This window comes from Hyalella azteca, unplaced genomic scaffold, assembly GCF_000764305.2.
Source record: "Hyalella azteca isolate HAZT.00-mixed unplaced genomic scaffold, Hazt_2.0.2 contig3814, whole genome shotgun sequence".
Taxonomy (NCBI): Eukaryota; Metazoa; Arthropoda; class Malacostraca; order Amphipoda; family Hyalellidae; genus Hyalella; species Hyalella azteca.
In genome coordinates this window covers 303,114-319,379 of record NW_025934048.1, presented here as the reverse complement: position 1 = coordinate 319,379, position 16,266 = coordinate 303,114, and the positions used below count along the sequence as shown (strand labels likewise).

General features: G+C 36.9%; 1 protein-coding gene across 1 annotated transcript; it reads right to left on the bottom strand.

The window, feature by feature from the left end:
• Positions 1 to 4,974: 4,974 nt before the first annotated feature.
• LOC108674962 lies at positions 4,975 to 12,139 on the bottom strand. The gene is made up of 8 exons (XM_018162947.2): positions 11,776 to 12,139; positions 11,404 to 11,537; positions 10,714 to 10,956; positions 9,661 to 9,864; positions 8,939 to 9,123; positions 8,292 to 8,467; positions 7,279 to 7,412; positions 4,975 to 5,870 (listed from the first exon to the last, which is right to left on the bottom strand). The coding sequence occupies exons 1-8, from the start codon at positions 11,894 to 11,896 to the stop codon at positions 5,544 to 5,546; spliced, it is 1,524 nt and encodes a 507-aa protein (XP_018018436.1). The 5' UTR covers positions 11,897 to 12,139; the 3' UTR covers positions 4,975 to 5,543.
• Between the last annotated feature and the right edge of the window lie 4,127 nt (positions 12,140 to 16,266).

Here is a 16,266-nt window from a genome sequence, read left to right as displayed (position 1 = left end):
TACTGAAGATTTGAACAAATTTCTTATGTACAGGATAATTTACAGGATATTTATTGGTATACAGGATAATTTACTGGTGCACTTATGGGACTTAAAAATAAACTTGAGGAAGAGTCTAAACTTAAAGTCTCTGCTTTGACACTATGCCCTGGGGTGGGAGCACTGCCGTAGCCCAAAAATTTGACTCTTAAATCAGGCCAAGAGCCAATGCCAACCCTCTACATGCAATAGAAATTAGAAATAGTCAGCCTAACACATATGCAGCTGTTCTTACTTGCCTCATCTCACCGCCACACCATCTAGAAACAAGCAATGCCTCAGCCCACTGCCCACAACTTCACAAGCTGATATTCCAAACAGATTATGCCCAATAGCTCCTACACTAATGATTTAAGCCCATAGTGCCCATACCATCACTTCTTACAAATGCTGTAACTTGTAAGCCACAGGATCCGCAGACCGCACCAGACTGCCGTAAATGGGAACGGCCCTGCACCGGACTGTCGCATCACCTTTAGGTATTAGGTATTACACCTTACCCACTTTGCAGGTGTAAGCCCAGCCCTGGCCAGTGGCCCCTGACCATCCTGATCGTTCACCAGCCGCGGACCAGCGATCCAGCATCTCCTTCCTCCACGCTTACCCCCTTCTCTCCACCATTCAGTTAGGTTGGTTAGGTAATAGGTACCGTTAGGTTAGGTTAGAATTCTTCCACAAGCTGGTACCGAAAGGAGAGGGAGCGTTCAAACGTATATTTTAATGGCTCATAGGCTATTTTATTTCATTAGTTTATATTCTAAACCAAAAATAGCATTTAAATGTCACCAGTATCAAAGTTGCCTTGCTAAATTCGTTAATTTGAAACCCCCAATGTATTATATATATTTTAATATATATTATATATAGCTATTTACAATATTCTTCCTCGGTCTGTACAAGAAGAGCGCTCCAGTTAGGCAGATCCGCTCCACCGCGCCACTAACGATGTAAGTGTAACATCGTCGATTGCTAGCTAGTTGATTACGTCGTACCTACCTAAATTGTCTTTAATGACGTTGAGTCGACGTCTAATGATTGCTGGGACTCAATTTTAATGAACAATGATTTGCAATGTCGTTCGAAAAATGCATTTTAACAGCGTCAAAATCAAAAGAACGGAAATAATTCTGCTATAATTTTCCCGTAAAAATTTCACGCTAACAATAGGTAGCTAATAGGGAGGCAATGATGATGTTAGGTATTCGCTGTGCTGTGTTCCTGCGTGAATTATTTTTATTACATCATTTACATGAACACTTGACACGTCGATAGTAAATTATTGTCTAACACTTTATGATTAAAAATATTTAGCTATTTTCTTGTTTCTAACAAATTTTGTTATCCACTAGGCACTAATACTAGTGGATATCAATACTAGTGGATCACTAATACTAGTGGATGTGCACTTCCACAATCCACGCTTTATAAATCGCAAACATGGAACCGGAAAGCTTAAAATATTGACGTCATTAAAAATTATAAAAAAATTCATCGATATTGTGGTACGAAGTGAGGTGCTATAGACATTTAATTAAATTGAATGTACATTTGAGAGAGTGAAAACTGTGAAATGAGAGCTCAATTTAAATTGAATTAATGCTCTTTCAATGCATTAATTGAAGTTACCGTGACCCTAAATGAAATCAGTTCAAATAATATACGTTTAAAAATTACTTTTTAAAGACAACACTTCCAAAGAATCCAGTATATCCAATCTTACAGATGTACAATGAATTTCTCATTTAATTTTCGAATATTAAAAAAATTTATTTTTCAATTTTTTTAATATATATATTTTTTTAATATATAATTTTTTTCAAAATTATTTATTTTATTAATTGATTCATGCATTGCCTCTGATTTCACACAAGTGTGCAAAATTTCAGATCCATTAGACAGGTAAAAGCATGGTTGAATGGGTAAAACCATGGGTAAAAGTGTGTCAAATATCAGTTATGAGATTTGTAGCTGACAAAATTATTTTTTCAAATTTTTTAATATTGAAAAAAAAAAATTTTTTACTTTTCAAAATAATTTATTTTGACATTTGATTCGTGCATTGTCTCCAACTTTTCACAAGTGTGCAAAATTTCAGATCGATAGGATAAGTAGAAGTGTATTAAATTTCGATTACAAGATTTGTAGCAGACAGACAGACAGACAGACAGACAAGAAGTGAAGTTAAAGAGAAGTGTTGTAAAAAAAATATAGTCACCCTTTCAGAAATAAAAACATTTTCAGATTTTTTTCAGACCCGTGTAATTAAAGTTAAACTTGTAAGAAAAGCAGACTGGGTTAGTGACGGATAAATGATCGTTATACGTGTACGTTTGTATGTGGCAAATAGTTGATTGATTTGCGAATAGTTAACGAATAATTGATCAATTGCGGCGAACAATTGATCGTTTGCAGGAGGCGAATAGTCGATCGTATATATAGGGCGAATAACTAATCATGTGCACCTGGCGAATAAGTGATCACTCGAGCGTGGCGAATAATTGATCGTATGTGTATGGCGAATAATTAATCGTATGCATGTGGCGAATAGGTGATCGCTCACACGTGGCGAATAGGTGATCGCTCACACGTGGCGAATAAGTTATCGTTGGTCTGTGGCGAATAATTAATCGTGTGCATGTGGCGAATAAATTATCGGTTGCATGTGGCCAATAAGTGATCGGTTGCATGTGGCGAACAAGTGATCGGTCGCATGTGGCGAATAAGTGATCGTTTTCTTGTGGCAAAAAAATGACCTGTGTGATTGATATAGCCTGCATGTGACTGATCGTTTGCATTTGGTGAATGTCGTTTATGTGAGGCTCCGCTAACCAGTCAATAACGACTGGTTACACTGGTACATCCCACAGTGGCGCAGTAACCTCCCATCTTTAAGCAAAAACTTCAAAAAGAGACAAGCGCAGTAGATTCAACACATAGGCAAAAGCTAGACCTTGGCCAATCCCACAATGGTGAATGCATTGTGGGATCGGCCACCATATTTGCATTGAATTCATCTTGCGATTCGGTGCCGCGACGTCACCCTTTCGAGCCTGATTAGAAGAAATTAGGATGGCTTGTGTGTGCCGTAACCCGCCACCCAGCAAATAACGAAATCGACACTCCGACACTTGCATACCGCAAATGATATCTGAGGGTTTGGCTGGGTGATAATTACAATTACAAAATGGCCATTTTAGGTTTAAACAATATCTCCACGGCGCACCATGCGGCATGCACGCAGGAGAAATCTCTCACGTGACTCCAGTAAAAAAGAAATAAATAGAATTGTTGATTCGTTTGCTTGTCAACGACTCTTCATCACGTAGGCTCTGTTTCTCTCTGCAGCAGTGACAGCGAGTGACGCCTATGATGGCTCTATTACTCAACGCCTAGACCTATCAGACCACCCCCACTGACTAATGGCATTATGGCACTGCTTAAAGCAAAAATCCGACCGAATCATTGCCGATTGCAACACAATGGCTGAGTGCGATGCGACCCACTAGGGTTGAAAGTGGTCCTAAAGCGAACAAGTCCGCGAGCAAAAAAGGTCTATAATACTAATTGTAGTATTATAAGCCCATTCCGTACTACTGACAGGCATGCAAGCTTTCTTTGAGCCTAGTCATAGAATTAGAAGCACTTCGTCCTGTATGTCCCTGCGAGGTGGCCTGAGCTACTTAGGCTGCAGAGCACGACTCTAAGGTATGAGTTTGAAGAGGTTAACTATTGTTTTCTATATTTGTTATTTGTGAAGGTTATATCGTGCTAATATAGTCAGATTATTTATTCATTTGTGTTAATTGTAAGTATTGTTGTCCGTCCTCTAGGGCACAACGGAGTCCTTCTCCTCTCGCGACTCCTCTCATTCCGTCGCTACTCTCATTATTGCTCTCAGATAACTGTTATGCGCCACTCTGCTTAATAGTTAGGATAATTAGACTTGTAAAGATCTTTTGTTTATTGAACCTTGAGATAACAATCTAACACTAATATTTACTACTAAATTTATAGGCTTCATCGCAAAAATTGAGTTTTATTTTCTTCAGTATATTCTTAACCCTCTACCGCCTGAAATACGAAGTCGTTTAACAATTTTTTTATTTCATTGTTTTCGTGTCATTTGCGATACAATAGCACCATATCTATACCCTTTTCCAAATTTCATTGCGTCATTAAAAAATATACAACCTGTCCCTCAGGAGGAACATTCGTCACCAGTCTTAACATACCGGATATACGTGTCACTCATAAAGAACATCAGGCACACAGCTAAAATATTAATGGTATATTCTGTTATCAAGATTGTTATAAAGTGAGGACAAATAAACAATAATGTAACGAAATAAATGTACTGAATTCACTGACTATAGATTATAGTCATTTTTATTTATGTTATTCTCTCTGACCATCACTGTCCTTGACGTCTCGGACAATTTTACGGCCGGACTCGCGGCCGGTCTCCTCAAATTCAGTCAACAAGGAATATACAGTGGGGGGAAATAAATATTCGTACACTTGAAAAATCGTATTTTAATGTATGTAAGTACACAAACTTAACAGGAAAAGTGATTTAAATTATGTATAGAGACGCATAGTATTCAAAAATACTATCAAAAGAAATTAAATCTCAATGCAACAAAAAACAATGCAACATGTTCACTTTTCGGGGTGAAAAAAGTATTCGTACAAAACGATAAATCCGCATTATTTTAATTTAATACTTGGTTGAATACCCTTTATTCAGCTCAACAGACACCAGTCTATTTCTATACGTCTCGACCAATAATTTGCAGATGCTGACTGGTATTTTATACCATTCTTCTTGGCACACCACCTTATAATTTAAATCACTTTTCCTGTTAAGTTTGTGTACTTACATACATTAAAATACGATTTTTCAAGTGTACGAATATTTATTTCCCCCCACTGTATCTCAAAGTAATGAAGGTAGCTCGATGAAACCTGGTACACGTATTCATTAGGACATAACGATGATGTTTAGCTTGTGAAATTTTTTTAAATAGCATCAATAAATTGAGCAACACACGGTCATGTGAGTAAAAAAAAAATGGGACCCGCCGCTGGGTCGTATCGCACGCAACTTGTTGAGCGAAAATACTTTCAATAAACAGTTCCAAAATTCACTCAAACGATTACCTATTATACTAATTCATGATAATTTTGAGCGAATTTCAACGTTCGGGTCTCATAGAAGTTCATTTTTCAATGCAAGTTCAAACCAATTGATAGATATCATTTTTATCTCGAATTTGGTCCACATTTGATACGTTCCCTAGTAATGTTAAGTGCGAACTAATAACATTCACATATTTATAACTTTTATTAAAGTAACTAAACTTGTGAAACTGAAACTATTGCACTGAGGCACCGGGTAACGATGATTTATTCCTAGGGCCAATTCCTATAACTAGCATTTCAGAAACATGATTTCCTAATGACAAATTAAATTAAATTCAGTCGTGTGATGTTGTAAATCAAATTCACATCTGAGTGGGCGGAACAATGTTCATGAGATAGAAGGCTGCATCCATGGTGTTCTTGATAGCCATCAACAAGTAGATTCTGGCATGCAGAACATCCACGAGGTGTTTGGGCACTACAGAGCCGGGCAAAATATGTACTCTGTTGTAGTAAACACTGAAGCAATGACTGAGATCATGCAGGAATTTGGCCACCAAGTGGCTCGGGAAGAAGCGCTTGTTGCTCGTCTCGTTGCCATGAGCAGAGCACCGTAGGACTGCAGTGCCCAGCTTGTGCACGAGGCATGGCCACTCATGCACATACAGCCACGTCAGGCCCCACTCCTCCTGTTGTTTCATTCACGTGTTTAGAACAAGTCCAAACATAGTCAACAAAATCCTGACACAATGCTGAACCTCCATTCATTTCAGTATACGGTGTTAACTCGAACTTTCGACGTTAATACATTTTGGTAGGAGTGTCAACTACTCAAACGGTTGACCTCCAAGACATATTGCTCTAAAGCGCAAACGCCGCTCAAAAACTAGGTTTGAAAGTGTTCTCACAAAACTGAATAACAGAATCCAACTAACGATGTGAATCAGAGCAACGTTTATCTGTGTGAATCACACATTCTGAATAACAGAATGAGTGAATCAGAGCAACGTTTGTTTATCAAAGCGTGTCGGTTAGATCGAATAACAAAGTTCTGAGTAAACATTTTGACAACACTAGGAATTGACTTCTGATTAAGTCTATTTCCAATGTGATCAACTTTCGGGGTTTCACATTCGCTGTAACCTAGTTTAAAATAACCAAATAAATCAGAGCTTATCAATGATCGTGGACAGAATAGATATATCATTTCTGATGGTTCTTGATTGTAATTAGATACAGAGATCAAAAATGCAGAATAAATGCATAGAACCACGGTTATTCATCAAAAAAATATAACTCAGTACTCACTGCAGTGAGTGACAGAGAGCGCATTTTGTCGTCGACGAAAACGTGAAGTCACGGACGGACAGACAGATGGACGGACGGACATGTCGAGCACAATAGCGCCATTTTTTCCATAAATGAGAAAATGCGCTAAAAATTATACATTTCTAGGATCCATCATGTAAAGACATTTTCAGTCAATTTACGAGTAAATTTGAAATTTTTACAAGGTGTAAAGACATAAATGATGAGTTTCCTTAGACAAATTTGAGCAGATCGAAAAAATCCGAACATGATACAGGTATAAAAAATATAACTCTGTACTCACTGCAGTGAGTGACAGAGAGCGCATTTTCTCGTCGACGAAAACGTGGTCACGGACGGACAGACAGACAGACGGACGGACATGGCAAGCACAATAGTGCATTTTTCCATAGAAAGAAAATGCGCTAAAAATGCAACAGTCAAATAAGGTACAATAAGAATGAAAGTTTCATAGCCGAACAGCTCCATATTACTGTGATTTTTAATCAATAATAAGCAAGCTACAATAATAATTGTCAAAAATTCTCGCTCGATCAGCACAATCCTTACATGTTAGAGAATAAAATATATTTATATTTAGATTTCTTAACGTTGCTGCTCATTCTGCCACCAGCTGAACCCAGGTAGTCATGAAATCTCATTGAATCGAATCAATGAATATACATGTCGAGAAATCTCTACTTATCTGCTGTGCGAATAGCATAGCCTATATAAATGGAGCAGGGTATAAACTAGACTAAACGATGGGCTCTATGGAGTGCAACGCACCGGCTGGGTGAGGGAGCCGTAGGAGACGTCTGCAGGAGGCGGGAGGGGAGGAACAGCGCCCGACGCCTGCAGAGCGGCGTGTGCTGAAAGCAGCGCGTGTACACGCGCATAGTTGTACAGTTGGAACGCCACGTCTGCGCGGGATAGAGGGCGGTTAGCAACATACGGTCATGTGAGTAAACTAGTCTTACAGCTGAAAAAATAAATTGTATGAGTGCAGGAGATAAAACATGTGCCAAAAAGTAGGGTAATAGGCAAGAAAGCACAGTATTTGAGGGATCAAGTGTAAAAGAATACGTTTTAATGCATATCATAGCACAGAAAAATATATTTTATGCAGTAACATATGATTTTTACAAGAAGTTTAATGATTGCGCAATGAAAACATTACGTAACAGAACTATAAAACAAATTTTTTGAGTAGCAGAGACCTCTGACACATGTGAAATAGGAAATGAATTGAGCACTTCCCTGGTTACGCTTGAGTTAAGTGAGTGAAAGTAGATAATTTTCTTATGCATCATAACTTCGAGGCAAAAACGAAACTATAACAACGAGTAGATGTAAATAACCAGGTTGACGTTCCAAGGGAAACGTGTACATATTCTTCATAAGGAAATACATGAAAATAAATCGTTACGAGCCAGCGTAATAATGTTATCATTTGTCTAAAATGTTCAAACGAGATTTGTGGCGATTTTGCAGAAGTCGTCAAGAGTTTGCCCTATACAAAGAATGAATAACAAGTAGTCTGTGCGAGAACTGTCCGTGCATTCAATCTGGAACGCACACGGTCTAGAGGGACAGGTTAGGGACATATAAAGGAGGACAGGTTATAAACCATTAGTTAATTTCCACCGTTTAGATCATCAAATGATTTATGCCATTGGCAATTATACAATTGCCAATACAATTGAACAACAGAGCAATGGTGCGTCAGGATGAGGTCAAAATAACAAAACAAGGAAGATGAGGTTAGAAGAACAAGACGATCATGAAGACAGTTCTCTGACCCCTGACGTTGGAGGCGGGAGCGACGGTGCGGAGCTGCAGAGGGGAGCTAGGGGCAGGAGTGAGCAACAGCAGACGCAGACACGACGCTGCCTGCTGATGAAGCAGCTCCGGCCATCCCGCGCCATCCAGGGGCTGCTTGTGAGCGCTGGCTGCCTCTAGCTCTGCGTATATGAGCCTGTGTCCAAATAAACGGTTGTGCATCTGAATATTTAGCTAGCCTCTTTGTTTTTCTCCTTGCGCTACTGTGAGTTATTTGGACCACGTAAAATCACTGGCAAATGGCAGGATCAATTAAATGAACACGACTCACGGGTCTGTACATTTGTCAGTTCATTAAGAGACGAGACTGCATACATGTCAGTTCATAGGATAAGGCCAAAATAAGCAGCTGGTCCAATTAAACGGTGAACAAAATTTTCCCAAATTCCAAAGTTATTCGTCACTGAAGCAAGGATGTTCCACCTAACCTCAGAGTTGAAATATTTTTGATCGATACAACAACATTTTGCCAGGTAAATTTTCTTGAATAAATATACCTACACAATTCATATGGACAATCGAAACTTCTTCACCTTCATCATAGGTCCTGAAATACTAGAGGCGCTTCAAGAAAATAACAAACCAGTCATTAAACACAAGTTCTTACTCGTGGCATCTCCTGGCATCCCAATGCCTGAGCTTCTTCTTGTGCAGTGCGTCGACCACGGGGCCTACGAGCACCGCGGGTGGCGAGTGGCAGCTCACGCCGCTGCCCTGCACCACGGCGATTAACTGCGCTGCATGGCACTCGCCTGCTGCTGCCTTGTTGTGCACCTGACCCTCACTGTCCTCCTGATAGGAATTCCGCGTCAGTGTTAGAAATTGAAATACCTAGTACCATATTCTTGGTTATGCCATACACATATTTCATGGAATATTACAAATATTTCTTACAACTACATCACGATGTATGATAAAGTTATTTACAATGCCTGAAAAATTAAGTGAAAAATATTTTAAAGGAAAGGACATTCAAAATATTCAAGGCAACAATCAAAAGACACCATTGGATGAAATATATTACAGTATGGGCTCTTAATTATTTCGAGTTAAACATGTATATACTGGAGATTATAGCAATAGCAAAATGGAATAAGTGAGGTCATACCACTAATTTTGTTTTTGCACTTGATTAATCAATATATCAATAAATATAAACTAAACATTCTACTGCCGAGTATGTATGTGCAATCAGCATTTAGTTTATGCTTGCAATGAACAAAGAACTAAAGTTTCAATTCAATAGTTAATAAAGAGGTCAAAATTAAATACTTGCACAATGGAATGTTAGAAACAGAATAGGTATGAATTCATCTCAACACCACTAACATTTTCATTGCAGTTCTGACACAAACTTGGACATAGTCTCGTGTGGCAGCGTTGGATTTGACCTCCACACAAGCAGACAATGGCCGATACAAGATCAGCAACCACACTGGCACGGTAGCTGGAAATGTCTTCACTCACAGCCGTTTCATTATCACTCCTTGAGTCAGCAGTACATGATGCTGAAATTGTGAGCACAGATACCGTCTGAAATTATTTTTGAGATATTTGTAGATTCTCAACATGATATATTAGTTTAGCACTTATTTTAATGGGATCTACAGTAGCATGAAGGCTTTTCAACAAGTTGGACAGCCAAAAGATCTTAGTAATCTCAGGATGGTGAAATACACAAACAAACATCTTCTTTTGCATGGTACTAGTGTGTATTCAGGTCAAAAGGTAATAAACTTTCATAGATTTGAAATCCATAATACAGTATTTAAAAATCATAACAAAGTAAATTCAAAGCCAAATTTCAAATTTATGCACAAGAAAATACCAAATTTAGATTTAAAGAAGATGATAGAAAGGATTGCAAAAATCCCATAACAGGGAACAGAAATTTCCAAGTGAAAATTGGAAATATTTCTGCTTTAACTATAATAACACAAATCTTAATACCCAAATTCTGAGATTACAAATACATTAATGAAAGTATCAAAAGCATGATCAGTTCTACAAATGCTTGCTTTAATCGTTCTTGCAAATGTTTTCATATGAACAAAAATAAAAAAAATTTGAAAAGTAGGGGTAAAATACACCAAAAATGTAATAAAAATGAATACCTAGTAAGTATTTACAATATCATATATAATTGGTAGAAAATAATGTTCAGTATTAATCGTCAATAATGTGATACTCATCAAATACAATTGAATTATTTTTTTACTTCTATCATGTCTTGATTTATTTCAACTAAGGCAGATTCTTGATAAAAGCTCAATACAAACTTCAAGTTAGAACTGTAATAATAAATATATTCAATAACTACAACAAAAATCCAAATTTTGATGCGAAGCTAAGCAATTTAAAAAAAACACTGTTCACACTGACCTGATTAGTTAATATGTTCTGTGCGCCATATAGAAGAGAAACGTCTAAGCCACTAGCAAGAAAAGATTCATATTGGGCAGCCTTGCTCTGGAGTGTTTCTTGTGCAGACACAGCGCCAAGTATCACATTTCTCATGACAGTTGGCTGACTCAGCCATAACATCAAAATGCCTTTTTCCAGTAATGCTCGTCGCTCTACAGGATAGTTGGTGCCTTGCAGATGCAACTGGATATTTGCCAATACCTGTAGACAAATACATAATGGTCAAATAATCTTAGAGATGGAGACTTGAAAGGCTCCATGTTTGACCTCTCCCAACACTTGGTTATTCAAAACTAAAGTAGAAGAAATACCTAATGTTGGTTCAATTAAGTAATTGCACTTGTATAACACTAGTATTTATTTTTACAATTAGTAGGAATAAGTATGAACAATTGAGGGTGAGAGTGATTTTTTCTAAGAGCATTTTAATCAAGGTTGAATTCTAATTTTTTGCTTGAAAAAATATAAAATTTTCTATGAACTATAATCAATGTGTTCTTAGCCAGACTCTTTATGAGAGCCAGCTAAAATTTCATCCCCATTGAGATTAAAATATAATGAAACCACCATAGATAAATTTGCTCAATTTTTAATTTTGAAGGCAACAACATGAGTTCATTGTTATAAGTAATGGTACAGTATACTTACCACTGATGTTGGATGCACCAGGTCTTTATTTACAAGCTCAAGTAGCTCAGGCTTGTTGCTACTGGAAATATATTCATTGATGAGCTGCTGCAAGTTAATTCTCAGATGACCACATTCATGAAACCTCTGTGTCACTGTAGGAATTACATATATTTAAAATAATTGAAAAAACTGGCCCGCAGAGTACACTTGGTATTAAATTGATAGTTGATACCTTAAAAATTAGACGATACAAATAGTATACAAATTAGATGATAAATTTCTTATAAAAAAGTTTCAAAGTCTCCTTGAAGATCCAAAAATAGAATGTTCATGGTATATAAGTGAAGAGACAACTAAAATGTAAGAATACAGAAAAAAACTTTTACATACCAATTTTGATGTGTGAGGTAGAACCAAAGCAGTTGATTGCAGTGAACTGCATTGCATTTTCACTCCAGTAATCTCTACACGAGATTATCACAGCTCTGAGAACAGCTTCTTTACAATCCATTTTGATTTAACCACAAAACTGTACAATGCTCAATTGCAATGCATGCAAAAAAAAAAGCTTACTCACTTTAATTTTATAATAACCTTTTTGTGAGCAGACATAGAAATACCAAAACTAGCATTAGAAAAATAATTCTGCATTTTTTGAAATGAAGGTACAAATGGCACTCGAGGTTAACATACAAGGTCAAAATACCTAATATTTTTTCTCATTAGTTTATTCAATATATCAAGCAATATTTTTTGTTTGCACTGGTAAATGAAAAATCAGAAAACTGGTGGACATTTATAACTCATTAAAAATATTCCAAATGTATAAATCATTCATCATCAAGTTACAAGATGCATTGAGTGATGAAATTTGGATCATATGTTGATCCAAAATTCATCACTCAATGTGTCTTGTATTGTATTCTCACATTCTCTCTTGAATGTATTCTCATGTGAAAGATTGTTTTCTATCTGATGCATAAGAGAACTCACTAGGTACGTGTTAGTACATGAGTACATGAAAAAAGTATGTGTAACTGATGTCAAAATAATTCCTTGCATAATTTTTTCTGTGCAAACCAGATAACCAACATTGACCCTAATCATTTAGAATCAACAACATCTTTTAATACTGATTTATACAATACTTTCAATACCATTAACAAACACACAACAATCCAATTTACCCACAACAAATTACATACACTATATGAATACATGCCTGTGCACTTCTCTCTCAACACTCATCACTCATAACCTATGCTCACTTCCATCTATATACTCCACAAATAAAATAACGCATTTAACAAACACCCACCATGTAATCTCAAAACACATTTACATTACTCTCCTTGTTAATCATAAAACTCACACAACAATACCTTACATAACTTGATGTGACTTATTACTATATCATAACATTTAATAACATAATATCCTAATGTATAATACATATCATAATACAACACAACATAATCCAGCATAACCTTAGGTCACATAACCCAGCCTTACCTGACTTGACCTAACCTAACTTAACCTGATCCAACCCAACCTAACTTTACCTAACATAACCTGAATTAATCTAAGCTACCCTAAAATATCCTAACCAAACTTAACTTACTCTTACATATTCTAACCGTGCTTAGCCTAACCTAACCTGATCTAACCTAACATAACTTAACCTAACATAACTTAACCTAACCAAACCTTATCTAACCTAACCTGATCAAACCTAACCTAATGTTACTTATCTTAACCTACCCTAACCAAACCCAACCTAGCATAATCTAATGAGCAATGGTTCCCAAACTTTTTCAGGCTGGTGCCCCCTTTGGCTCCCTTGTGAATTTCTAGCGCCCCCCACAGACATTCGCCTCTTTCTTGAAATTTAGTACTCTGCAATTTAGAAGGTAAAGGTTAAACACAAATGTGTATTTCACAAATAGAACCCCAATTAGTGAACCAATATGTTTTTCAGCTGTTTTAAGTGTTTCAGCACTAGAAACCTAGGACATCTCTGTCAAATTTACGGCCCGGACTCATGGCCGTTCTCACTACCAATCTCCAAATTCAATTATCGAGTAATATCTCCCAAACTAATGAACGCAGCTCAATGAAACTTGGAACATGTACTCATCAGAACCTAACGGTGATGTTTAGCATGTGAATTTTTTTTTAAATTTCACCTTCATTCGTGAGTTATATTGCGATACAGGCCGAAATTTGCAGTGATCAAAGAATTTCTTCCAAACTACTGAACAGATTTGAACGAAATTTTGTATATACATTCCTAACTACCACACGGTGATTTTTAAGATTTAAAAAAATTTTTATTTTACCTTCGTTTGCGAGTATTTTTTTTTCATTTCACTGTCATTCTTGATTTCCCACTTCCTTATATTCGGCCCGTATTGCCGGGTAATTTGTCACTTAAATTCGATGTGATAAAAAAATTTCGTCTAAACTACTGAACAGATTTCAACAAAACTTTTTATATAAATACCTAACCTCCCAACGGTGATGTTTAGCTTGTCACTATTTTTCTATTTTGCTTTCGTTCGCAAATACAGATATAAGAGAAACTACCGGCTTTTCTACCGGCCATTTTAACCAAAAGCCATTTACTTATAGCCATATAACTCACAAACAAAGGCAAAATTGACAAAAAATGTAATGAGCTAAACATCACCGTGCCTGAGGTTGGGTACCTATTTAAATACAAAGTTTTGATCAATCTGTTCAGTAGTTTGGAAGAAATTTCTTGATTACTGCGAATTTAAACACGTATTGCTGTTTAAATCACAAATGAAGGTGAAATGAAGAAAAAACTCACAAACAAGGCGCAATCGAAAGAATTTTTGCGAGCCAATTATTACCGTTTGGTCCTAATGAATACTTGTACCAAGTTTCATCGAGTTAAGTTTAGTTAGTTAGTCGAGTTAGTTTGAGATATATTCCTTGATCATTGAATTTGGAAATTAACCTTGAGACTGGCCGCGAGTCCGGCCGTTAATTTGTCTGAGACGTAAACCCAGGAGAGGTTAAAAAACAGATCTGGGTGAAAAAAACTATCGCTGGGAGTCATGTGCTGCACGTGTTGTGTACAAATCGTCAAATAAACGTTCAAACTTCTGACATTGACTTCGGACTACCGCCCCCCATATCGCCCCGGACTACCGCCCCCCATATCGCCCCCCTAACACCATTTTCTTCCTTACCGCCCCCCAAAATCTTTCCATCGCCCCTAGGGGGGCGATATCGCCCACTTTGGGAACCACTGTATTAAAGCATCTCAAAATCACTAGAAGAGACGAAAAACTGGTTAAAAATATCTGGTGACAGTTTAAACTTGTATTTTAGTTAGTAAAGTTCTTTGCAATAATCAATCACAAAAATATATCCATATCCAATCTGAAGTCACCGTTGTACCTCTCACCAGCACAATTCTCACTGGTAATTTGAGAAAGCAATAACAGGCATACTATGGCCTTGGCATCCTGAAATCCAACACAGCCTATTCTGTTGCAAAGTCAATATCTTGCATCCTATTATGCGTCAAATGTAGCTCAGAATCACAATTTCATTTTTACAGACATGTAAACTTCCGATACCTTTATACATTAAAAATTTTTGCCACCATTCATTCAAAAATGCACAACCTAATCACTATTATATATGGATTAAATAGTTATTTATTTGCAGTCAGATCAACATCTAATACACCCCATGCCACCCGGCGTGGGGTGGCAATTTGCAGTTATTTATTTGCAGTCAAACGATTCAGATCAATATCTATATACACCCCACGCCACCCGGCCCCTTCCGAGAACAATAGATATTATAAGGGGGCACTGTGAGAAAGCCAAGGGGCCAGGCAACTGCCCTCTGGCCACTTGCCTGGCCTAAGGAGTTTAAAAGAGGGCATATGAATATGGCCGACATGCATGCAATGCTTGAAACCTGCGGCTTTTGTCTTGATCAGAAAATGACTGTGTACCCCATTTCACCCATCTCCAAGTAGAGGTTCAATTCTATAGGAGCTTGAACTTTGATTTTGAATGAGACTTAAATTTTGAGCAGTTTTTTCAGGTTTTTCCATTTTTGAAAAAAGTCCATGTGATGGTAAAATTTTTAAAACAGCATCTTATATAACACACCCGGAGAAGCTCTTTTGACTTTATAAATATTCATGTGAGATGCGTGGAACATGTATTATTTGCGGTTATACCAATCATGGACTCTAATTTTCAACAGCCCTTGAACTCTGCACGAATTTTTGTTTTTTCTATTGATAGAAAAAAGTCCAAATGATGGCTAAACTTTCTCTCGAGACATCTTATAGAATACATCTGAGGGAACATTTTTGCCTAAATAAAGATTTTTCCAAATTGCCTAGAAATGTATTTTATTTTTCGCAGTTTTGTTATTTTATGTTTTTCTCAATTTTTGAGAACAGTTCATTTGAACACAACTTTTTTCTAACAGCATTCTAGAGAGCACATTCATGGAGTCATTTTCAATCATATATAGATTTTTGTAGGTAGCCTGGAAGATGTATTTTTTTGCAGTTGTGTCAATCAGAGACTTGATTTTCAACGGCACTTGAACTTAGCAGAAATTTTCAGTCATTTCTATTTCTTAAAAAAAAAGTCCAAATGATGGCTAAATTTTGTCTCAATAAATCTTATAGAAAACAGCTGGCAGAACTTTTTTGACTACCGTCAACTGGGGCTACTCGGGACGGTTTTGAGCGTTTTTTGTTAATAACTTCTTACGATGAAACATTTCATAAACAAGTTTAGGCTCATTTTATAGCTCTTTGCGAGGGCTATCGAATGGCATCTATCTTCAAAAAAATTCCATATGCTATTCGTAAGGTGC